The 24818-nt window shown below is 37.3% G+C and overlaps 1 protein-coding gene across 1 annotated transcript in view; it reads left to right on the forward strand.

Annotated features, from left to right (window-relative positions):
• Positions 1-21855, forward strand: part of PIK3CA (phosphatidylinositol-4,5-bisphosphate 3-kinase catalytic subunit alpha) — a 42248-nt gene extending 20393 nt beyond the window's left edge. The window contains exons 5-21 of the mRNA XM_065844268.2: positions 1407-1652; positions 2370-2455; positions 4286-4391; positions 5562-5714; positions 5823-5957; positions 9716-9840; positions 10243-10324; positions 10766-10930; positions 11497-11600; positions 12677-12848; positions 13176-13282; positions 13800-13921; positions 14449-14527; positions 15204-15374; positions 15919-16036; positions 16196-16347; positions 17472-21855. Of these exons, the coding sequence (XP_065700340.1) occupies positions 1407-1652; positions 2370-2455; positions 4286-4391; positions 5562-5714; positions 5823-5957; positions 9716-9840; positions 10243-10324; positions 10766-10930; positions 11497-11600; positions 12677-12848; positions 13176-13282; positions 13800-13921; positions 14449-14527; positions 15204-15374; positions 15919-16036; positions 16196-16347; positions 17472-17742 (2394 nt within the window). The 3' untranslated portion in view covers positions 17743-21855. The remainder of the gene's footprint in view (positions 1-1406; positions 1653-2369; positions 2456-4285; positions 4392-5561; positions 5715-5822; positions 5958-9715; positions 9841-10242; positions 10325-10765; positions 10931-11496; positions 11601-12676; positions 12849-13175; positions 13283-13799; positions 13922-14448; positions 14528-15203; positions 15375-15918; positions 16037-16195; positions 16348-17471) is intronic.
• The last annotated feature ends 2963 nt before the right edge of the window (positions 21856-24818 follow it).

A 24818-nucleotide genomic window follows, 5' to 3' on the forward strand; every position in this document is an offset into this window, starting at 1 on the left:
TGAAAGAGAGTGGGGGAGAAAAAGTTATTTAAGCTAGAATGTATATCACTAGTGTAATTATTTTTTTTGTCTTTGAATGAAGTAGTTTACCTTTAACATTAGTGATAAATCAGTGGTAGGTACTTTCAGAAATATCCTAGATATCTGATGGCGAGGGATAAGTTACTCTTGAACGGGGCTGATGTAATACAAAAGGGAATTTGATCAGATGTTACATTATGAAGCAACCATTGCTACTGTGAATCTTGTCCCATCCCCCTCTAGGAGTGAAAAAAATCTGAACAAGGAGTTTTCCTGTTACTTACACCTTTAAATTTTTTGATCCTATTGAAAAAGTGACAAACTTCCAGCACTGCACAAATCATTCAGTCTTCCTTGTGGCTGTCTGTCCTTCGTCGCCTGGCTTGTTAGTGCTGCGAGTGTGAGACAGAACTGCTGACAGAAGAACATCAGAGCAGCCCCCTGGAGCAGGCAACAATGTTACCCTGTAGATTTCCTGACAGGCTGCTGCTGCTTCCTCTTTGAGGACTGAATTGTAATAAGCAGCTTCCATTCCCTTGGCTGAAATGGTTGATGACCTGCTCTCCAGAGCAATGGGCAGAGAAGCGGGTGGGGGGATCCTGAATAATGCGAAAAGCAGCTCTGTTCTATGGGAGCTGAGGAACAAGTGCAGGCATACATGAATAATTCTGCACAGTCATCTTGAGATCAAACACTAGACTTATTTGATCTAGCGTGGTTTCTTCAGAAGTACCTGATGCCTTTGCTCTGCCACAAAAGAGCCTGCTAATTACACTCCAGGGCTGGACCTGCCTTAACACATTGTATTTCGTGGTACTGTTGCCAGACTAAATGCGCTCAGCACTCCTGAATGGACACCATACAACTTTACAGCTCCAGTCTGTTAGGATCGGTGCTGGGCAGAAGGTAACAAGCACAACAGAACCTAAAATCAGTGTGTGTGCCATTTGCCTTGTGCTCTCTGCCTGTGACTGGGAGCATCAGTCGCCTGGGCTGGGTCTGTGCTGTGGCTGGGGCAGGAACAGCTCAGTGCTTCCAGGAACAGCTCTGCTCTGCAAGCACCCTGCTCAGTGTATGCTGCACTGTGCCAGAGCTACGAAGCACGGCAGGAAACCTGACCTGTCCTTTTGTCAGCTCTGTTCTGTCTCCAGTTCAGCCTTCCACTGTTGTAGGTGTTAGATCTCAAAATCTGTATGAAGTGCTGTGTGATCCTACCCAACAATGTATTTAAACAGTTGGATGTTATAACACCATGAAGGGTGCAAATACAGGGACATTGATAAGCCCTTTAAATACTTTTATATTTTCCTGTGTATTTTTAGGTACAGAATACCAAAAGTGTAAGCTTTGAAAACATGCTGGATTTTGGGTTTGTTTTCTTGCAGTATATAAGAAGCTGTATAATGCTTGGTCGCATGCCCAATCTGATGCTGATGGCTAAGGAAAGCCTGTATACCCAGCTGCCACTAGACACCTTTACAATGCCATCTTACTCCAGGCGTATCTCTACAGCTACACCCTACATGAACGGAGAAGCTACAGCCAAATCCCTCTGGACTATAAATAGTGCTCTCAGAATAAGAATCCTCTGTGCAACCTATGTAAATGTAAACATTAGAGACATTGACAAGGTAAGGCAAATGCCATATGGCACATATGTGGTTTCCCTCCTGTGAAAAAGAGGTGTTGTTTAACATGGTAAAAAATTAGACCACTCTGTTTAAGTTGAAGTACACAATTCTAAAAAGTATCGCCATGTTTTAGCATCTGAAAACTTTCATATACTACTGAAGAAGTGTGAGTAGTAGTATTTAGCTATGTATTCTACCTAATGGGAGGATAGTTTGCATAGTTCACTTCAGCCAAGTATGTAATGGATAGGAAAACAAAACCCATCTTGTTTTTGTGGGGAGATCAAGGAGAAAAGGTAGGTAGGGTTCAATCCTATTGAAGACATGTGGCAAGACTGGCACTCTAACGTTCTCAGAATTTGTTTGGTCTTTTCTTTCACTATACCTTGTTGAGAATGGAGTGTTTGGTTTTTTTTAGTGTTCATTTCAGGTTTCTCACCGTATTTTTTTTAAGAACTAGGTTTGCAATTAATGAGGAAAAAGACCAAAGCATTTTTTCTAGAAAGGTATACTTATATACTATGTTTCACACCTTGCAGAGAGTGAACGAATTTGGCCTAGGGAGTGATGGGCTGTTTGGTTTTCAGTTTTGGTTTTGTTTTTCACTTGATGGAAATTAAGGGTAATATGCTGTAACCACAGTATATGTTGATAGCAGTGGAAAAAATGTTTATAGTAACGTCTCAAAGATAGTACTAATATTAACATTGTTTTCAGATCTATGTTAGAACAGGTATCTACCATGGAGGAGAACCTTTGTGTGACAATGTGAATACTCAAAGGGTACCCTGTTCTAATCCCAGGTAAGCCACGTACTTGAAAAACTACAGAGGACTTGTCTTCCAGGGCATTATAAATGGTAGCACTGAAGGAGTAAAGGTTCAACTTGGCCATTGTTCAGGTAGAGCTTGTTACTGGGAATTCCTTGCCCTAAGTTTTGTAAGAACATTTTTACATATTGCATATAATAGTATAGTTTGTTTACTGAACAAATCTGTTTAACATGCATTTGCAGTTGCATATGAAACTCCAATATAGTTAGTCATTAATACTGGGAAATCAGCATAGCTCTGGGTGACTGAGCTCTATTTTTTGACCATGGATCAATAGCAGGTGTTCCCATTGCAGGTTCAGATTTCACTTTCAGCATGAGGCAGTGTCATGCGATATAACCTGTAAATTTGTTCCAGTGAGGTTGCGTAGGGTGTTCTAAAGCAGAACTGCTCTATGTGGGGATATGGCTGTCATCTGCTCACATAGAAGTGACTCCTAGATCTGGGCTGATTATTTTCAGGAGATTGGACCTGCCATCAATATTTTCTGGAAAAATAAATCACATGAACTTAAAAGTGTAAAAATAAGTTTTATATGAGCATATATAAACCTATTGAGTAGTAGTATCTAAATAATGTTCCTCTAACTTCGACTAACAGGGAGGTGTGAGATTTCAGCATCTGCTAGGATTAGGTGAAAGTATGTGTTCAGAAATAATCCTTGCATTTTCTGTTTGACTTCATGTCTTTATTAATACATTTTGAAACTTTTATTTTTGTCTGTATGTTTTCAATGAATATAATTAGGTTTTATAATTAGCAGGGCTAATAATATACAGAGCTGCTGAAAAATAGCCTCTCCCTCTGAGTTGCCCCAAATATAACTATACTTGAACTGATCATTTAACTGCTTTAGGGATAAAATCCTCTTGGAAAGGTGGTGAAGGGTATGGCTTGGAAACATGGACATAATTATAAAGATCTGTGTTACATGAAATCCACACCTAAGAAAAGTGAATGAAAGTTTCTGTCAATTTCTTTGTTCTTACAGGACTTGGACAGGTATTTCTTTGTAAAACTCTGCTTTTAGTAGCTACAGACACTGAAAAATTAATGCTGTCCTTGGAAGGTGCTGTCTCTTCCAACTGAGGCAGATTAGCATGCCAGTCCATTTAAGAAAATAAACTGTATTCAGCAATTAACCTTCAAAAGCACAGTTCTAGCAACTGAGAATGTCTGCTCAGAGAAGTTCATAAAAACAAAATGTATATTCCTGTAGGATGGATCTGTGCTTATATTACTGTGGTAAATAGAATAATATCTGAGTTAGGAATATTGCTTTGGATTTCTGTGTTATATTCCCATCTTGCAATTATGTTTTTACTTTCCAGCAGTTTGAATTTAGTGAAGTTCTGAAAGTGATGCCACGTTTTTTCCCCACTTTCTTTTTTCCCCGAAGTGAAAAATATTTCATAAGCTAAACCTTACATTAGTGTAACACATACGCATATCTGTTGGCTTTGGGTTAGACCTACTCTGGCCTTTGCAGTCAGTGGGTTTGCAAGAGTGAAAGTGAATGAGCCTGTTACTGAGTTTGGTGGAACTGAACCTAGGGTGACTTTTTAAAAGGTGGTGTGGCTAGAAGGCTAACTGAGGAAATTTCCATTCCCCAAAACAGTAGATGTGGTAAATGTATATAGGAGGACCCTTCATGCAAGAATAAGAAAGTGTACTCTTATTGCACGTATACAGTTTCGGTAGAAATAGAACAAATGCTTTTTAGTATAACTGCTGATTAAATGCAGTTCTCTTCCATGCTGTCCTTTAACTTGGTTTTATTCTGCTTTTTTAATGTTACAGATGGAATGAATGGCTACTGTATGACATGTACATTCCTGATCTTCCACGTGCTGCTCGGCTCTGCCTTTCTATCTGTTCTGTTAAAGGCCGGAAGGGCGCTAAAGAGGTAAAATACTTAATTGCTTTAATAAACTAATGACCAAAAGCTACTTAAGTCAAGTTTTGGAAGGTATTTGATAAATGCTGTCCTGACAGTGTGTCTTAATGTGATGGTTTTTGTTAATCTGATTGAAATATGTGTTTTTCTTTTCCTGTATCGTATTCAGACTACCACTTTGGTTTGTGTGTTGGTTTTTTTTTTTTGGTGGTCAGAAATTAAACAGCACAGGAAAAAGCTTATCCATTCAAGACTAAGTTGCTTCTAATTCTCTAATGTCAGACCCAGAGATCAGTGTTAGTGTTTTGAGGTGCAGGTGCCTTTAAACTCAAGTTTCTAAACCCATATGTTACTTACCTATTAAATAAGGGTAATGGTTTATACTTGGATTTAGAGTTGATTTTTAAAATAAAGGCAATTTGTGTTTCTTTAACATTGGATGCAAGATCTCCAATAGTAATTTTTAAGAATCTGCATATGGCATCAAATTCTAACCAGGGGCATCTTTACGTTCTGAGTTTGGATGTGTGTCACAGGTACTATATAGCTTTTGTCTATGACCAGGTTTCCAAATCTTACAGAATCATAGAATGGTTTGGGTTGGACAGGACCTTTAAAGACCATCTACTCTAACTCCCCAGCCGTGGACAGGGCCATTGCTCGCTAGTTCAGGTTGCTCGAAAGCCCCACTCAACCTGACCTTGAACACTTCAGGGGTGAGGCATCTGCAACTTCTCTGGGCAGCCTGTTCCACTGTCTGACCACCCTTATCGTGTTAAAAAAAAATCTGTGTGTGTATATATATATATATATATACATATAAAAATATAAAATATTTATGTTCAATCTAAACCTATTGTCTTTCATTTAAAACTGTTGCCCCTTGTTCTGCCACTACAGACCTTGATAAAAAGTTTCTCTCTGTCAAAAAACCCTCCATCATCTTGAGTTATTTTGATTTGGGGAAGATGTTAGCATGTGTTTGCAAGTGGTTCAATATCGTTTTGCAAAATCACTGCCAGGAGAGTCTGTCCTAAAAATATATGGTACAGCATTCACAACCTGCTTTCTGCTAGTCTGGGAATGTAATAACTTGCTCTGGGGTGAAAATGTTATTTCTTGTGACCCACTCTGCAATAAATACATGACACTCAACAAACATCCTTTAATCTCTTAAAGGAGCACTGTCCATTGGCTTGGGGGAATATAAACATGTTTGATTACACAGACACCCTTGTTTCTGGGAAAATGGCTTTGAACCTTTGGGCGGTACCTCATGGGCTGGAGGATTTGTTGAATCCTATTGGTGTTACTGGATCAAACCCAAATAAGGTAAGTATTTGCATGCTGGCTTCCTCCTTAAAAGTATGTTTTCAACATATGCTGTATTCTAATTAGTATTGCTCAACAGAAAAAGTAATTAAAATTCCCTTTACGTAGGAAACTCCATGTTTAGAGCTGGAATTCGATTGGTTTAGCAATCCTGTAAAGTTCCCAGATATGACGGTGATCGAAGAACATGCCAATTGGACTATATCACGTGAACTGGGCTTTAACTACAGCTGTGCGGGGCTGGTAAGGCAAACTCCCCCTCCAAGATTAGCTACTGAAATACAAAAGTATTACTTATTTTACTCAGTATGTTAGTGATAAAGAGAACTTTTTTCCATATATTCTGTTTTGGTGTAAAAGCAAAAAATCAGTTTTTTGTGTTTAGTAAAGTGAGAAATATATTCTCCCTCCTTTATGTGTTATCAGTAAACTGACCTAATGCTTCGCTGCCCAACCAAAACACTTTAGGGAGAAATTTACTGTGCAAACTGCTAGGGCTTTTTTGACACTTTTGTATCACTAATTCAGGTGTCTAAGATACTTAATTTAACTCTTCAGAAGGTGTAATTCTCCTTTTGTAACCTAAAGGTGCTTATAACTCTTTACTGGCTGTTTAATGGGCTAGTTATAGCCATAAGTACAGGGAATTTTAAGGGAACTGATTGGTACATACATGAGTGCGGTCCTTGATCTCTTCTCTTGCATGAATAAAATCCGTGCATTGACAATTGGCTTTTTGGTGAGGTCTGAATCTTTCTTAAAAGTACATTTTGGTTGATTAAAAGGAGAAAAAAGGAAAGCAGTGAAGCTAACAATGCTATGTATTTAAAGACAAGGCTGTGAATTGAGTTGGTGTGGTTTACTTCTGGAGGCTAGTGCAAAGACTTGAGTTTCCTCAAGAGACCTTTGTGGTCTGTGTGAAGGAGTCTCTATGTGGAAAGTTTTACTGTGCTTAAAAGTGTGTAAGCGTCAGTAAGCTTCCAGTTTGGGAATTCTGGTGATATTTATAACAATCCATCTCAACATATCTTGAACAAAGAGTTGCAGGCATTTGATTTCTCCTGATACTCTACAGGAAGCCCATCATAGAGTGGTGTATCTGCTTATGATGTATATTGTGACTGAGCTGTGCTGCAGGGCTCTCAAAAATGTTTAAGGACAGTTGGCTTCTTGGTAAATCACATTCCTTTGCTGTAATGCAGCCTATTACCTGCATGTATATATGTTCAGCTCATTGTTTTGTTGTATCTGAAGGCAAAAATAGTAAATGGTGGGGAGAATAAGCTCTTATTAGTGACCAAGTAATGATTGACTTACACTTTACAATTAAAAAAACCCCAATGTTCTGTGGCAGAATAAAGTCTCAAATTATTGCCTTGTCTTTTTTGTGATACTCCTTACAATACTGTAGGAGGAGGTCATAGTGCTTAAATATGGAGAAAGCCCATTTGCACTGGTGACTAAGTTGACAGGGAAACAAACCATGTATCACTGCTTTGATCTCTCATTGTTCATGCTGCTTTTCTTTCAACCCTCGTTGGTGTCTGCCAAAATCCTCTTATTACTTTTGCTTTCTTAAATCGTATTTCATTACATGGTTGGTAAGTTTGAACATCATTAGTGATCTCTTAGTGTTGTATTTGTCCCCTTTATCTTTTAATGTGTGCTGTCTTCAGGTCTGAAGCCAAACTTCCTATAGTCAGGTACTGTGTGTATTTATAGCTGTTTGTAACTATATTTAGGGAGTTAAAAGGCAATATGTTGTTACTCATTCAGAAATCAGATACTAGATTACTGTGTAACATTGACCGTATCTAAAATAAGTAAAAAATGCTTGTCTGAAATGGTCAAAATCTGCAACGCACTCACTGAGGTATGATTTTTATATAAATGTTTTTGTTATGATACAAAGAGCCATAACTCTTTAGTTTAACTGTAAAATGCATTACACTGCATTTAAATTTACTTTATGCATACTGAGATCACTTATAGGTCCATTAATATCTCAAATACGAAAGAATTTTCAAATATTAAATCTAATTTACTGTCCCACAATTCATAGAATTTCAAGTTTTTGGTGTTGACCGCAACAGGATAAATGCATTTTCCTTCTGGGCTTGACCTAAACTATGATCTTTCTGACCCACTATGCAGGTACATTTTATACTTTTTTGACTTTCACTTCCTATTTAGGATGACTCTTTCAGAATCCAGATGAATATGTACAATTAATGACTTGTTCAATACCAACTATTTGATCTTATGTCAGCAGCAGGGTGTAATTATGAAGTCATTTATCCATTAACTTCCTTATAGAGTGACTCTGGCTTTGCTACTTGCACTGTATCTGTTACCGTAATATTTGAGTGTGTTCTAGAAATTTTCCTGTGCCATATAGACAGTAGTCCTGAATAATTTCCTCCATTTCTAAGTCCAGTCCAGTGTAAAAGTGCATCAATATGTTGTTTGTTTTTTTCTAACATCTTGTACTATCACACTACTGACAGGGTAAGGTACTTAAAATCTTTTGAGCTGGTTGATTCATACCTTAATATTGGTAGATGTAAGCTTGAAAGCCAGAATATTCTTGTCCTGTATAATAGTAGTGAACCCATCGTAAGAACACATAATTTATGTAATTAAAGATAAATGTAGAGTAGAGGACTTTTAGTCTGAGGTAGGTAATCCTGTGGTATAACCTGACAACTGTTTCTGTGTTTGTGCATATTCTTAGAAATAACACCACTTCACCTTTTACAGAGTGCCTTAATCTCCTACCTGGTAATCTCAGACTGTTCAGATTGTTCTTCAGCTTTCTTTTTTTTTTCCTTTTTTTTTTTTTTTTCTTTTAGCCAGATGCATTGGAAGAACTTTCTTTAAAAGACATGTCGGTATTTCTGTTTCCAAGTACTATACTAGTTCAACCAGTTGAAAACTTCCAACAACAAAACCGGCAGACAAAACTCAGTTTCTTCTTGCTTGTTATCTGGCTGAATGTGCTCTGTAGAAATTGTCCAGGGAAAGAGCAGAACAAGAGGACAGATCCTGTGGGTTCTACATTTAAACATTTTGAATTTGGAAAAGAATTGGTCTTAGTTTTGTAGTAGTAGGTATCATACAGGTGTGAAAATATGAGTTCACTATAAAAGCACTGTTCAACTCTTTTAGAATTTTTGGGTTAGCTTCATCTTAAGTGTCAAACTTGGGTTTTGCAGTTGTATTTTATACTAAAGGCAATAATAAACCTGCTTAAGATTTCTCCTTTTTGCAGTGCAATTGATTCTGTAGTTGAAACCTCAAACTGCATCGTTTAATATGTTGCTTTGTGACACGCACGTGACGTGTTAAGAAATGGAAAGTATAGGAGAAGAATTGAATTTGGCACATGAGCTGTGAAAAATCAAGTAGTAGTAGTTTCAGTACCTTTGCTATAGGTCTAAGCTGGTTCTAATAAATGAAGTCTTAGATAAAATTAATTTTGGTGTGTACCGGTTCTTGTTTTCTGTGTCTTTGGAGAATATCTTATACTAATTCTGGTTAATGTTTTCCAGTCTTCCTGTTACTCAGGCTTTCCTACAGTGTTTTGCCTTTATTTACCTAGCTTCATCCCCCATATTTTGCTTTTTTCAGTTCTGATTCTTTTTCACTCCTTTCAGCAGCTCTGAGCACTCTCAAAACTGGAGACAGAAATGACCAGTTGCATTTTTGTGCTGCATTATGTTGTTCATCAGATGTCAATGGCTGCTACTTTTCCACACAGCTGGTTTAGTTTGATGGGCCTCTTGTTCCAGTAGTGACTAAAAGCAGTTGTAGAAATCAAAGGCCTAGTCTTTCATCTTTTATTTTAATTGGAATTCCTCAGTTATAACAAAAGGAAACAACAAGATCGTATTGCCTGCCATAGACTATAAGTGTTGCTCTGCTGTTAAAATATTTCAAATATGGTATATGACGAGAGAAGGAAAAGTGTGGAGGGTTAATGGCCAACTCTCTCTCTGCAGAGCAACAGAATAGCTCGAGATAATGAATTAAGAGAAAGTGACAAGGAGCAACTGCGAGCCATCTGTACACGGGATCCTTTGTCTGAAATCACTGAGCAAGAGAAGGACTTCCTCTGGAGCCACAGGTATTTAAAAACAAAAACCAAGTCAAAGAAAAAACCCTCATTGTCACAGTCAAACTTCACCCCATTCACTCCAAATTTCTCAATTGTCTTGGGTTTTGCTCCCTTTTCTTTATTCTGTTCTTTATTCTGTTCGGGTTAGTGTGTTAGAAAAGGCTTTTAAAGCATTCTGCATTGTGTGTCTTGGTTCGTAAGCCTATGGAGAAAAGTAAGTTGTTGAATTAGTTCACGTTTTTCCTATGCCTGCAGTCTTAGCTTTTGTGCATGGATCTTGACAGCACTTTATGGGATCAGGTGGGCTCTGCTGACCAAGGAAGGAAAAGGTGCAAGACTGAGGGCATATAGTAGATGGTTATTGAAGAAAAAAATGACATTTTGAACTTAGAACTTTTTTCTCTTTTGCAGACACTATTGTGTGAATACTCCAGAAATTCTGCCCAAGTTACTTTTGTCTGTTAAATGGAATTCTAGAGATGAAGTGGCCCAGGTAACACATAGCACTGAATTAAGTTGTAAAGGAACTTTTAAATAAGGTATTTTAAGTAAAACATTAATTAACTTCCAGAAGTTATGTGTGCATGATACATTGAATGAAAACTTACATAGTTCAAGCTGCCACTATAATTGACTGATCAGTCTGGTCTGTAGGTCTAGTTATTTGGCTCAATCTGAGTCTTCTGATTTCCTTCTGGTGGCATTACTTGAATCCTTGTTATGTTGCTGATTTGTCAGTTACAGTTAAGTGTGAGGTTTTGCTTTCATTCTTTTTATAGTGGATAAAATAACAAATGTTTATTGAGAAGACTGGCAAGTAAACAGCTTCTACTCAGATGTAGTTTGTGTCTGACAACACCTTCTAGTGATTGTGTATTACAGTTTCTTCCTAATCAATACAAATGTGTGATGTGCTTGGAATTCTTGTCCACAGATGTACTGTTTGGTAAAAGATTGGCCTCCAATCAAGCCAGAGCAAGCAATGGAGCTTTTGGACTGTAATTATCCAGATCCAATGGTGCGAGCTTTTGCAGTTCGGTGTCTAGAGAAGTACTTGACAGACGACAAACTGTCTCAGTATTTAATCCAGCTAGTACAGGTATAGAACATATTTTGATATACGTGATGTCTTGTGTATATTCAATAATCACAGAGGTTTAAATTCAACAAAAGTTAAGATGATGTGAAAAAGCAGTCATCAAAAGTAACGATTTTCATGGCAGATTATTTAGTAGGAGGAGATGAAATGTAGTTCCTTTTCTGTACTGCTGGGTTTTTTTGCTTGGTGGTAGTTAATAACAAAATTTTGCAGAGATGCAGAACTGTTCCACCAACTGGAACAGGGAGCTGCTTCAGCTGTCCTGACATATGGGAAAGTATGAGCAGAAGCATATTCACAAAATTTTGAGCAAGTTGAGGCTAAAGTATTTGTAACAGTAAAGGAAGCATCAGATACTAAGTTCCTGAAATAGAGGCAGCCAGTGTGCTGTTAGCAGATATTGTTCAAACCCAAACACATACAAGCATTAATGCCAAGATCAGTCATTCTACAGAAATTAATTTAAAGCATAAATTGCTTTTTAGTTAACTGCTTTTAATCTGTATGTTGTTCGTAGAAATAATAACTGCAGCTGATTATTCTTTTTTTTTTTTTATTTTCTCTAGGTTCTGAAATATGAACAGTATTTAGATAATCAGCTTGTGAGGTTTTTACTCAAGAAAGCACTGACCAATCAAAGGATAGGACACTTCTTCTTTTGGCATTTAAAGTAAGCTTAATATTGTGTTATGTTAAGGGGTGATGGAGTTCCTATTAGCTGTAAACAATTAGTTGTTTTAAAGGCTTGGCATACTTAATGTCATTTTTTAAGGAAAATATTAACACTTAAAGTTTGTTTTATATTGGTTAAGAGTTTGAATGCATAGTTTGGTAATAGAAGTCATCCCTTGCAGTTTCAAAAGTTGGTTAATAATAGATACCTAGTCCTGTATTTCTTTTTATCTAATAATGATTATTCTTAAAAGTAGGGTAGTCTAATATTGCTGGAAGCCTCCCATATTACTAGCTGGTTACACATTTGACAGACTTCTGCTGTTTGAGCTTTATTTTGTATACCAGATACCCCACCAGTCTTTCCCAGAAAGTTTTGGAAATGGTTGAGATCTAAAGAAAACCACCCAATTTGAGTAGATAAGGCTTTGAAAAGTAACTATTCATACATACTTGTTAAAGATTTCAGAGAGCTTGATAGCCAAGATATCTCTCTGTTCTTCCTAAGTACAACACAGGCTTATGTAGTTTCTGGTGTTGAGAAGGCTGAGCATAAATCATCTTATGGCATACTGGATTGTAGCTATACCCCACCTAAAAATGCTGTTCTCAGACAATGTGATCAGGCACAGACTGTGCAAAGGCTGAGATATGTAAGAACAAGGAAACTAGAGGGGCCACAGCCTGAGGCTGGCTACATGAGACAGGAGAAAATGAAACAGGTTAGCTTTGTTCTCAGCAAAGAAATCTGGAACTCGAATTGAAAGCCTGATGTTTCCCTCAGAGTTCCTGGAAAGTGTGGATTTTGGGTAAAGGCAAGGGGTAAAGGAGGACAGGATGGAGCAAAGAGGAATGGGGAAAAAGCCTATAAGCTCTGTGCTGAATTAATTGGAAAGGGTACTGAAGTGTAATCAGTCAGAATGAAATGAGTTGTGGGAGGTCAATACAAGTTATGTACCTAAAAAGATGGATCCATAAGTGGCCCTCAGGAAGATGTTACAGGTATAGCTTCATTTTTGGCACCTCTAAGTAGTCTTGTCTTTAAGCTATAACTGTTTCTTCCTCTCTATGTAGGTCTGAAATGCACAATAAAACTGTAAGTCAGAGGTTTGGTTTACTTCTGGAGTCCTATTGTCGAGCATGTGGAATGTACCTAAAGCATCTGAGCAGGCAGGTGGAGGCTATGGAGAAGCTGATTAACCTCACAGATATTCTCAAACAGGAAAAAAAAGATGAGACCCAGAAGGTATTTTAAACTGTCCACATACCAAAACTGTTACTGTAGAGTCACGGGAATTTTATTTTATTAACTAGAAAAGTATAAATGCTAACTTTGGTAGATCATATGATATCCTAGAAGCTGGAATGTTTTCTGTGTGCGTTGCCGCTGTCTGCCTCTTGAGGCAAGAGAACTTAAAGCTAAGGGTTTCAATTTGTGTAATATTTGGCTGATCTGTGTTGCTTATGTTGGAGCTGTGCAAAGCCATGCTTTAAAACCAAAGCTAAAATCTGAAACTTACCTTTGTTTACATGTAATTAGTGTTCTCAAAACCTAAATGTGATTATTTATCAGGTACAGATGAAGTTTCTTGTTGAGCAAATGAGACGGCCAGATTTTATGGATGCTTTACAAGGTTTTATCTCTCCTCTTAATCCTGCGCATCAACTGGGAAATCTTCGGTACTGTCTTCAGTTTTGAAGTTTATCTGGATACTTAAGTAAATGTGTAGTGATGTTAACATTAACAATGTTAATGTTAAATGCTAGCGTACTAAACTTTAGTATCTTCAAAGTTAACTGAACAAAATTTGTAGCAGAGTAATTCATGAAGAGTGATGTAGTTTTAATCTAATGGTGTAACAAATTAGGGAACAACATGACAGTGAGCTGTTCTGTTAAGGTGATGGGAACTGCAGCGCTTTTTCCATTTGTGAGGAACACACACTGCCCAAGGAAAACTTATGGCATAGCCAGTTCTTCTGCTGGGCTTAGCAAAAGGTTAATATTACACTTGCCAAATTAAGTTTGGAACTGAAAGTAAAAGTGGCTGATTGTCATGTGTGTGATACGTGTGTATCTTTAATTTGATACTAGTTCAAAGAGTTTGAAAAAAACAGGGAGCGCTTAGTACTATTACAGAAACATGGTATGAGAATCCAGTTGTGCCTGTTTCATAGAACTCTTATCTCTTTTACAGGCTTGAGGAGTGCAGGATAATGTCATCTGCAAAAAGGCCCTTGTGGTTGAACTGGGAAAACCCAGATATTATGTCTGAATTGTTATTTCAGAACAATGAGATAATATTTAAAAATGGAGACGGTAAGGGAAAATAAGTGTAATCCAAAAGCTATGTATCTGTTTATTTCCTAACCTACTGTTTAGTATATTTTCTAAGCATATAAAATACATATATTGAAAAAAAAAATCTGAGCAAAGCAATTTTCTTTTCCAGAAAAATTAAGCATGCACAATGAAGTATTGTTCTTAGTCATGTACAAATTTCATATGTTCTAAGATGCTTAGTCTGAGGTTGAACATGGTACTATTTAATACTTGGGTTTTTTACTCAAAAATGTCTTTAAGATATTACAGATGTGTAATCTGTAATTCCATTGTCATGTTTTTAGTGTTTATTTTTAAACAGCTTTGAAATCGCCACCACAAATTTTTATTCATTCTCAACTATTTAAAATCTGCTTTTCTCCATTGAGAGAACGAAACCTACACTAAACTGTGCAAGCCTCATTTCCCTTAGACACACTTTTTGGGAGGAAAAGTAAAACAAGATTTAACAAAGTGTTCTGGTGTTATGAAATTTGCAATCTCTATGTATTTGACTATTCCAGACTTGCGTCAGGACATGCTGACACTTCAGATAATCAGAATTATGGAAAACATCTGGCAAAACCAGGGTCTTGACCTTCGGTAAGCATTTGAGGTCATTCTCAAGGAATACCGTTTTTAATTTCTTTTGCATTGGTTTGTTACCAATGCTTCTGTTCTCCCAAGAGTAATAAATTAAATGCTATAAATAGGCATGTTTGTACATGTTAGAGCAATTTTTTTAAAAATAACATTCAGTTAGCTGAACTATTGAATTCTGTAAAGATACAATGGTATTTGAAAAATACTTAAGTCTTATTCAAGTGGCTGTGAGGGATACGCATACCAGGCAAGGCTACAGGAGCTGACACACATTAGCCACACGCTGGTCTGCTGATGGTATCTGTGAGATTTGCTTTGAAAAAGTTGTCAAACTTGCAGCCCTGTTGTGCGATGACTCTTTGTAGTTGGTACCTTCATCTGGGCACGCAAGGTGGGTATTACCCAGTCTGATACACGCGCAGCTTCTCCGCCTCGAAATAGTCTGTGCGTGCAGTAGCTTCTGCAGAATGCCATTCTGTAAAAACTAATATTTGGTACATTTTTTCCACAAAACTGATGATAATAAAATGTTTTAATGTTTTATAGTTTAATATCCTAAAGTAAGTAACAGATGACACCAGATGAAGGTTATCAAATATGTCTGCTGCTTGTTGTCTTAAAACTTAACTCTGGGGGAAAACAACAACAACAACAACAAACCACCTTTGTCTTTCAGGATGTTGCCTTATGGTTGTTTGTCTATTGGTGACTGTGTGGGACTCATCGAAGTGGTGAGGAGCTCTCATACCATCATGCAGATTCAGTGTAAAGGAGGCTTAAAAGGAGCATTGCAGTTCAACAGCCATACATTGCATCAGTGGCTCAGGGACAAGAACAAAGGAGAAATGTGAGATTTCCTGTTGCTTATTTTTCTTGTTGCTTGTTTTTCTTGTTCATGTCCTCTTTTTGGTGGAAACTTAAAGAGAACTAAAGTTTATCAAGTGCAAAATAATGTCCATCTGGTTTTGTAGGTGTTTTTTGGTGTTTGTGTTTTGTGGTTTTGTTTTTTTCCTGCTTGTAGCTCTTTTAATGACTCTGGCTGGTTGTGTGACCTCTCAGCAGCAAAGCGTAAGTTGGAGGTAGAACTGTGAAGATATGGCTTAAGTCTGTGTTTTAACAGTAACTCATCAAAATGAAAAACAATGGCGTTCAAAAAAGGGGCAGTCACTTTAATAACTACTTTACTGTTCTGCAATCTAACTGTAAGTACTTTTATTTTCAGAGTATGCCGAATTTCTTCTTTACTTTCATAAAGTGATAAGGTCCAGGAACTCTGCTTCGTTAAGAGAAGATAGTATAAATTGGTTCTTACTTAATAGGGAGGGGGGGAAATCTGCACATTTATTATTGAATATCTGTAGGAAAATATCTCCTTTGCTTGTTTTCCATAGGTATGATGCAGCTATTGACTTGTTTACACGTTCTTGTGCTGGCTACTGTGTTGCTACCTTTATACTGGGCATTGGTGACCGTCACAATAGTAACATCATGGTAAAAGATGATGGACAAGTAAGATACGTTTTTCTAAAAATATAGCCTAATGTCATCTCTTACTTTGATACGAGTTTGTTCTAAAAAATTCCATCTGAACAATAAGTGCTGAATTTTACTTTGACATCATTTAAACAAGGAATTACTAATCTTAAACTACCTTTCTGTCTTTCCAAGCTGTTTCACATTGACTTTGGGCACTTCCTCGATCACAAGAAGAAAAAATTTGGTTATAAAAGAGAGCGTGTGCCATTTGTCTTAACACAAGACTTTTTAATAGTGATTAGTAAAGGAGCTCAAGAATGTACCAAAACAAGGGAGTTTGAAAGGTGAGCCTGTTTTTAAGCACTTAACTTCCAGAGTATATACCTAAAATGCACTTTACTACCAGTGAACTTTAATAACTAGACCTTTTAACTGAAAAGTAGTATTTTAATTGGTTTGCAGTGGATATGTTTTAATTCTTTAGTTGGAGATCAGCCATCCACTTGTAAATCAGTGGGTGGTATCAGCGCTAATGTGGCCTTCAGTTCATGAAACCCCACTTTAGCTTTGCAGGGTCAGCACACATGTGAATAAATGCAGTTTTAGAGATCTTTTTTTTTTTTTTTAATTTAACACTTAAAGTCCTCTTGGGATTGTGTATCTGCAAAAACTGAGAATCCTTAAATGTCAGGTATAATGCTAGTCACTTAGCAATACTTTTCCTATAGCTGTTGTGATATCAGCTCTTCAGCTGGCTTTTGTAGTTTGTGACATTCTGCAGAACCTGCTAAGAAAGGAGAGTTTTAAAATAACAATAGTAAATAAATACGTAAATAAATTCTGTCTTTCCAGAGATCCAGTCTTTGAGAAGTTTCTTTTTTAATCTTAATTCCATTATGTTTTGGGCTTGGAAGACAGATTTTGAGTTATATAGTATCTGAATGCTGCAGTGAGGCTTTTTTGCATTTTTTTTTTTTCCTAACCTGACTTCAGTTATGATTTCAGCATAAACTGGCATTTCTTGCCCAATATTGTGACACTGCAAATGCGTTCTCCAGAGTATCTAGTGCTCTCATAAAACTACGGGTGAGCAGTGTGTCCCTGATAACCAGGAAAGCACTGTTTACAGCAGCATGTCAAGAAATGTGCTTTGAAATCTGAAATGTCAGTAGCAATGACTAAAATAGCTCTGTGAACTCCCAGAAACATGTGTGGAACACTTGCATGAATTGCAAATGAGGTTTTAGGCTGGAAAGCCTGTCTTAGTTTGGCTGTTGGGTTACTCTGACCACTACTAATTCTTACAGAAATGAAGATAATCTAAGTATGAAGATGAGGAAGTTTCCTCAGCAACATTATGGTGTTCTTATTAACTTCCAGTTACCTGAAAACTGTTTTGGAGGTGAAGAAGTAATATGCATCTAATAAGGAAATACACTGAGCTTTTTTTTTTCCCTGTCTCTTCCAGGTTTCAGGAGATGTGTTATAAGGCTTATCTAGCAATTCGACAGCATGCCAATCTCTTCATAAATCTTTTCTCCATGATGCTTGGCTCAGGAATGCCAGAACTGCAGTCATTTGACGATATTGCATACATTCGAAAGACCCTTGCTTTGGACAAAACAGAGCAGGAAGCTCTTGAGTACTTCATGAAACAGATGAATGATGCTCACCATGGTGGCTGGACAACAAAAATGGACTGGATCTTCCACACAATAAAGCAACATGCTTTGAACTGAAATGAAAGGAAAGAAAACAAGAACTGATGGCCCGCTTTGTGGGTACTGCACTGTTAATACCTGTTAGAAGCAGAGACTGGTTGCATAGGAATTGCACAAACCACAAACAACATTAGAATTTATGGCAAGAAAAGAGATGAACTGCTCAGACAACTGTTGAAAAATAATGTAAAACAGGGTTTCAGATAGCACTAAAATTGTACACTTCAAAAAATAAGCTTTAGTATGATGTGTGACTTCATGTTATGCCTTAAGCCCAAAAAGGTAAACTTGGAAGAATGTTTCCTTTTTTCATTTGATAGGATAAATTAGAAGGAAAAAAGAAAATAGTGCTAGCGTGAACATAGAGTCCATCACATATTACCTTAGATCTGGTACAGCAGGTGGTGACTATGCTGGATTGAGAAGAGTGAATTCAAATGACAGCAAATATTTAAATGCAGCATAGTTTGAAGGGAAGGAGTTTTAAGCTCAAAGATCTAAAAACAATAGTGAGAGGACAGTGCCTTTTAAATGTGCTCAGAGGCATTAACATTTATGGGGTTTAGATGACCCTTTGATTTCTGGGTCTGTCATCTGCACAGTTTCTGAAAGCAGTAGGAAATAGGCCTGTTCAGTATGGTGTTTCTTCTGCTCAGTATTTCTAGGGGTGCAATTCACACCTTCACAAGGAAACTCCCTATCATCCCCAAAAACTGGCTAACCTGGAAACTGAATGGTCAGAATTGGGTTTAGTGCAACAGAGTTGTAGTGTTCATCTTAGGTTTGCTTTAATCTAACTTGAACTGAATAGATTTTTTTCATACATGTTTTCCAGAACCTAAAGAAAGGTGAGTTATTAAAATTATTGAAAGATTATTTTTTTATAAAGGCTATTTATATAATAGGAACTATTATTAATATATATTCTTTATTTACATGATTTGTCCAATATTCAATCTTTTAATTTTGCAGCCCAGTTCTATCTGTCCAAGATTCCCGTTTCCATTAACGTCACTGAAGGTGACCAGAGATATATTCCTAGGACCAAATTCAGCCCTGGTGAAAGAGGATACAAGTACTGTTGAAGCAGTGGGAGATACACCCACTAATGCCAGTGGTGAACTTGGCCTAAGTCTCTTCAAAAAAATTTTGGGCATCACTCTATACATTACTGAAGTGATATGCTGACTATTCAAGGCACGTACATTTAAACCCTCAGTCTTTGGGTCCACCATTTCTCCTCTTTCTCTTCCTCATTTGGAAGTGGTTGTTTAATCCAGTAACAAATACATCAGCAATAGCAATTTAGATTTTCAATATGATGAATAATAAGCAGTTCAACATACAGCAGATACGTTGGCTAGCTCAAAGCATGTAGAGTTACCAAACATTTTATAGCTGTGTCTGTTTTGTGTGTGTGTGTAATATATATTTGTAATTCTGGTTGTTGTCCTCTAACACAATTATGATGTGTGCAATCAATTAAATTGGCACCACTTTTTCAAACTGTTCAGAGTACCGAGGATTTCAGATTGCCCATATGCACAACTTCAGGTAGGACTGACTTTTCTAATTGTGAAACAGGTTTTTTAATTGGTGAAACCCATGATTTTGAGGGTGATGCTCATCCTGACATTTTAAACTTGCTAGATTGGCAGCACTTGGAGTGAATTCCAAAGGTCTGGGGCTTTCAGGGGTTCAGCTCGTTCACTTGCAAACATGCACCGAGGTGCCACTCAAAGTGCAATACCCCATGTAATATAAAATACGCTGACAGCTGGTGTTAGATTAGAATATAAGTATATAAATAAACTGTACATTGTGCAGGCTGATGAGGTAATGAGTGGTTGGCTTCATTTAGCAAATTGTAATATATGAAAGATGTGCAATCGGTTACATTATGAAAGACTTTGGGGATTGTCTAGCCAAGGCTTTGGTCTTTGAAGACACTTTCATAGTCAAGATCCCGCAGTTGATTACTGCACACACGGATGCTTGATGTTGTGGGGGGAACCTGATTTTGTGAAAACTGCAGAAGTTCAAAGAATAGTATGGGGAATGTGAAGTTTTATTTCATTAGTTCTATGAAATATTTTGGACTAGTCCAATAGACTTCCCATTACTCATTTTATTGACTGTTACATATTCCTTTTTGTTCATATGAATATTTTAACTCTTGCTAACCTTGGTCATACTTTCTAGAGCAAAATTACCCTTGTAAATATTACTTTGTGGTCAACACACTAATGGTTTAGCTCTTTTAAATCATGGCTTAGCTTCAATTTATATTTAGTTCACAAAATCTGAAACCCTGTTGGCTGTAACTCTTAATTTAACAGAGTAAAACTTGCACAAATGCCATATTAGGTGCTACATTATCCTTATTTATCTGGTATTGAAACAATGCTTTACCTCACTTATGTAAGAGATGGTCAGCCTTTTGCAGCCTGGATGAAGAGGTGTATTCAAATTTATTGGATGAGCCCAGCTTATTTGCCCTTTTCTAGCTATTTACTTCTGTAAATATGAGTATAAACGTCTTTCAGTTCAAGCATACAGTGTTCTGTACCCTTTTTGCACAAACAGAAAGGTAGGAGGAATCAGGCTTTGTGTCCAGAACTTAATGCAACTAAATGCTGTGCATGAGCTGTAGAAGTTATTGTGAACATCAGATAGTAAAAGAAGGGAAACTTCATAGTGATACGGACATAACAATTTGAGATAATTATAGCCTTTAAATTAAAAAAAAAAAAAAAATAGGAAGAGCCCATGGGGTTCAAGCAGTTGTTCTTACCATAACCAGGATGGGCATTTGAAAAAGATTCTGCCAGTGTTTCAGGAAAGAAAAAACTTTAAGCTTCAAAGTATTGAACCCTAATTACCTTATCCTGTTGTGCCAGTTTTGTGCTGATGTAACTTGACTGAAGATAGTGGAGGTACTATTTACTTAGATTGCTGTAAAAATGAGAGGGTGTCATCTGTTCTCAGTATCAGAAATAAGAGCTGCTCACAGACTGTGAAAGCACCTGTAACTGACCTCGAGATTTTAACAGAGATTGCTTAGAATTTGGATTTTTTTTAAACTAAACCCACTACATGGATTTTTGAAAATGTGCCCTTTTATTCTGAGAGCTGCACAAAACACTAAGTTGCTTATTTTGAGCTTGAGTTGAATCTGACACCTTGCTCCTGCAAAACTTGGTAGTGGGGCTACCAGAGCAAGGAGCCCAGGATTGGGCTGTGTGGTTTATTACAAAGCATTGGGAAATAGTGATTTAGTGAAATACAAATTTAAGGACAGTAACTTTTTCAACTGTGAAACTGTTTGATTTATTGACAGAACAGGCTGGTGCCTATGCATTTTTCTTAAAGATATATTGCTTTCCTAAAGGTAGCAGAAAAAGCACCTGTACTGACTTAGGTATGCACACTTTTCTGTTCTGAAGGGGTGCAATAAGGTTTTTTCCATAGGTGACACAGGCTTTCAGTACAACTTAAAAATCATTTCAATAAAAACAAAATGGTGAGTGGTTTGGCATCTTGTGGAGAAGATATAAGCCTGCATATTAAGAGCAATATAGAAATTACCAAGCTTGTAGAGAACTTTGTATGTGATGACCATACTGTTAGTAGTTTGAAGGGTTGTTTCAGAGTTTTTTCCAACTTTCCCTTTATTGTAAAATATTAAATACCCGTAAGGTGGTCAGTAGCCCATGTTTGTTGACAATTTGAAGGTATTTTCTTTGCTTTGTCATTTTATAACTGGCATGTTCCAACGTCTGTTCTTACTAATAATTGTGAACTCCTCCTGTTTTGCATGTCTGTACAGGTTGCAGACCTGGGCTGGACCCATTCAAAAAGCAAATATCAACAAAGCCACTTGAAATTACTGTTTTGTTGATGTCTTTGACATCTTGAAAATGCTTCAAGTTAATGAAAATGGAGTGGTATTGCAGAAAGAATTGTAACTCGCTGCTTCTAAGATTTTTTTTTTTTTTAACTTTATCTTGTTTTAGTTTTACTTGAATGGAAGAACCACATTTGTTTTGTTTTTTAAATACTATATAGTTGTGGATGTTGCAGATTTATGAATCCCGATTTAATTTTGCAATACATGTTTCATACAAATAATGAATTTGTATTTTTTTTGTGCTGAAAGTTGTCTCAATTTAGGTAAGGCTTTATCTGTCCAGAATGATGTGTAGCTCATCACCCCTGCAGCTGGTGTGGGGGTTTTGGTTTGGGTTTTTTGTTGTTTTGTTTTATTTTTTTACATCTGTGTTAATGAAGGGAAGCCTACTGGAAACTGGATATGAAAGTTCTTGATCTGCGTACACTAACCCATCTATAGGTGCTCTGGTCTTTGAGAAATTCTGATTTCATTTATGCTGATATAACACTGACTTCAGGTCACTCTTGATTCACAACAGCATAAGAAATCAGAATTAGACTATATGTATGTTACAGTCCCAGGTTACTTATTCATAAGATTCAGGACGAAAGGTACTCTCTAAATGAGAGAAATGTTTACTAGCAGCCCAGATAAACGCTTGACAATTTTACTTTAGCCTTTTCAGCTCTCTAATTCATACCTGCTGTAATCTTGTCTATAATTACTTTCATTCCTGAGACTTCCAGGATTTTTATTGCTTGCTACCTTAAATGTTTCCTCTTCCTGCTCTTTCATCGTATAAAGACTTGTCGAACCCATGCTCAGGAAGAACAGTTGTTCTTAACTTGCAATGCAGTATTCTTGACTCCTGAGCTTTATGGGATAGACTTACAGAAGGATGAGGTCTTGCTGTATTAGCACCCCTGAGTCGAAGCCAGAGGTGGATCCCTCTGTCCCTATTTCTTTTCTCTCCACCACCTCTCTCCCCAAAAAAGGGACATGCCTATAGTGTAAGAACAATATCAAATATTTGAAAGAGAAGGTCAATTGAAGCAATGGTCTGCCTGTACTTTGAAGCTAACATCCCCATTGGTTTGCATAAATGTGTCTTAAGTTTAAGTGTCCTTACTGTCACTTCTGTATGTACTGCAATATTCTTTTAGCATAAAGGTGGCAAAAAATACACCGATTCTATCTTGACTGTTTCTGAAATTCTAGTGCCAGTTCCCCAGTAGCTGTTAAACTGGTTTAGGAACCGTTTAGTTCAGTGCAACTGTGTTCAGTTTTGTTAGGAATTTGTTCTAGTATTAAATGAATCACGGTTAAACCTGACCTAATCATATTGCTGAAATTATAGAAAGCCTAACTCAAGGAGAAGCTGTTTCTCCTAGGAATCTTCTGTCTGCTCTAGTTTAGTTAATCCATAAGAGCCCAAACATGGATATTCATCACTGCAGTCTCATTCTGGTTTATTTATTTGGTTTAAGTATGTATAATCTCTTCCCAGGCCTTATTAATAGTGTTCTATATCCTGAATTATCAACTGCCCCAGGCTGTCCAGAGTTGTCTTACTGTTTCATTAGGGGCAGGGGAAAGAAGAGGAAGGGAAGAAGAGATGAATCCTCTTCTTTCTTGTCTTACAGCCCCTGTGGTCCAAATCCTTCATCTTCTCTTGTGAAGATAAATGTCTAATTCATCACCTGGAAGTATCATCTCTTCCCCTTGCCCTCTTGCACCTCTGCAAGCTTTAACTGTGAATATCCACATACACTATTGAAATCCATTTCCCTGATGGAGAAAAGGATTTAAAATACTGCAGTCTGATGTCCTGGATTCTCAGGCTTAACATTTTGAAAGTACTGTGGTCATTGCAGCTGACACCACAATTGCAAGAACTTCCACAGAATCACATAAATTCACTGAGGTTTGTGGAGGCCTGTGGAGATTGTCCAGTCCAGCAGCCCTGTTGGAGGCAGGATGAGCCAGAGCAGGTTGCCCAGGCCATCATTCAGTTGGGTCTAGAGCCTGTCTGAGAAACAAGAGTCCACAGTAAAAGTTTTTTCTTACTGTTTATATAAAATTTCTTCAGTTTTGTTGCCTAATGTCCTTTGAGTGGGCAGCACTCACCTGTTGTCTTTTCTCCTCTCCATCAACTATATACATTGACTTGATGCTCCTCAAGCTTTCTCTTCACTGGGCTGAACAATCTCAGCTCTCTCAGCCTCCCTTCATCATCTTCATAACCCTTTGCTGGACCCATTCCAGTATGTCCATGGCCAGTTTATACTGGGAGCCCTGGACCCGGCACTCCAGGTGTGGCTTCCCCTGTGCTGAGCAGAGCGCAGGTTGGAGGTTCACCTCCCTCCACCTGTGGGCAATGCTTGTCCTAAGGCAGGGGAGGGTCCTGGTGGCATTTTGGATAAACAGAGCCCAGGAGGGTGTCATCTCTTGATGCTTAGATGTAACTTTGAAGCTAGAAGCTTTACATGTCTGCATCAAAAGGAGACTACAAACACCCACCAGTGCTTGAAATATCTTTTAGAAATGAGACAATTATCTTTGAAATAACCACTACTAGGGGGCGGGAGGGATGTTGCCATGTGTATGTAATTCTGTAATAAAGGTCCTGTGGTAAAGTAGTTAGAAAGCAAGACATTTTTAGTAATAATGGGCCAAAAAAGTATTTAAGATGCAGAAAGATGCATGTGTTGTCATACTGAGAATAGTCTTGCAGTATTTTTTTTTTTTAAAAAAGCTCTTTTTCCCCTTCTGCTGTGCTACTCAAGTAACAAAAGTTTGGCCTATGATACTTATTGTAGTTCATGTTCATGGGAAACTGTAAAAAGTCTGCTTTTTATTTATCTTCGTGGTCTGTATCACATGCTGTTTATTAAAAAAAGCCCTACTTTTGTTTGGTTTTTATCACACTTTTGAGTGTTCATGTATATACTAACAACTAAATTAAAACAATATGGTTGCTACACTTGTGAATTCTGAAGTGAGAGTTTAAGGAATCCTCAGTCTTGGAGGTGTGATTTGGTGCTGCAGCTCTGCCTTTAGAAAAAGGCTAGAACACAGAAATGGCATATATGTTAATTTGTAGGGGGGAACAGAAATAGAATTTGCATTATTTATGAGTGGGAAGTCCTAGATGCACATGGTGTTGGTTCTTGCACACATTGATCTTCAAAATAAGTAACAT

This window comes from Patagioenas fasciata, chromosome 9 (assembly GCF_037038585.1).
Source record: "Patagioenas fasciata isolate bPatFas1 chromosome 9, bPatFas1.hap1, whole genome shotgun sequence".
Lineage (NCBI taxonomy): Eukaryota > Metazoa > Chordata > Aves > Columbiformes > Columbidae > Patagioenas > Patagioenas fasciata.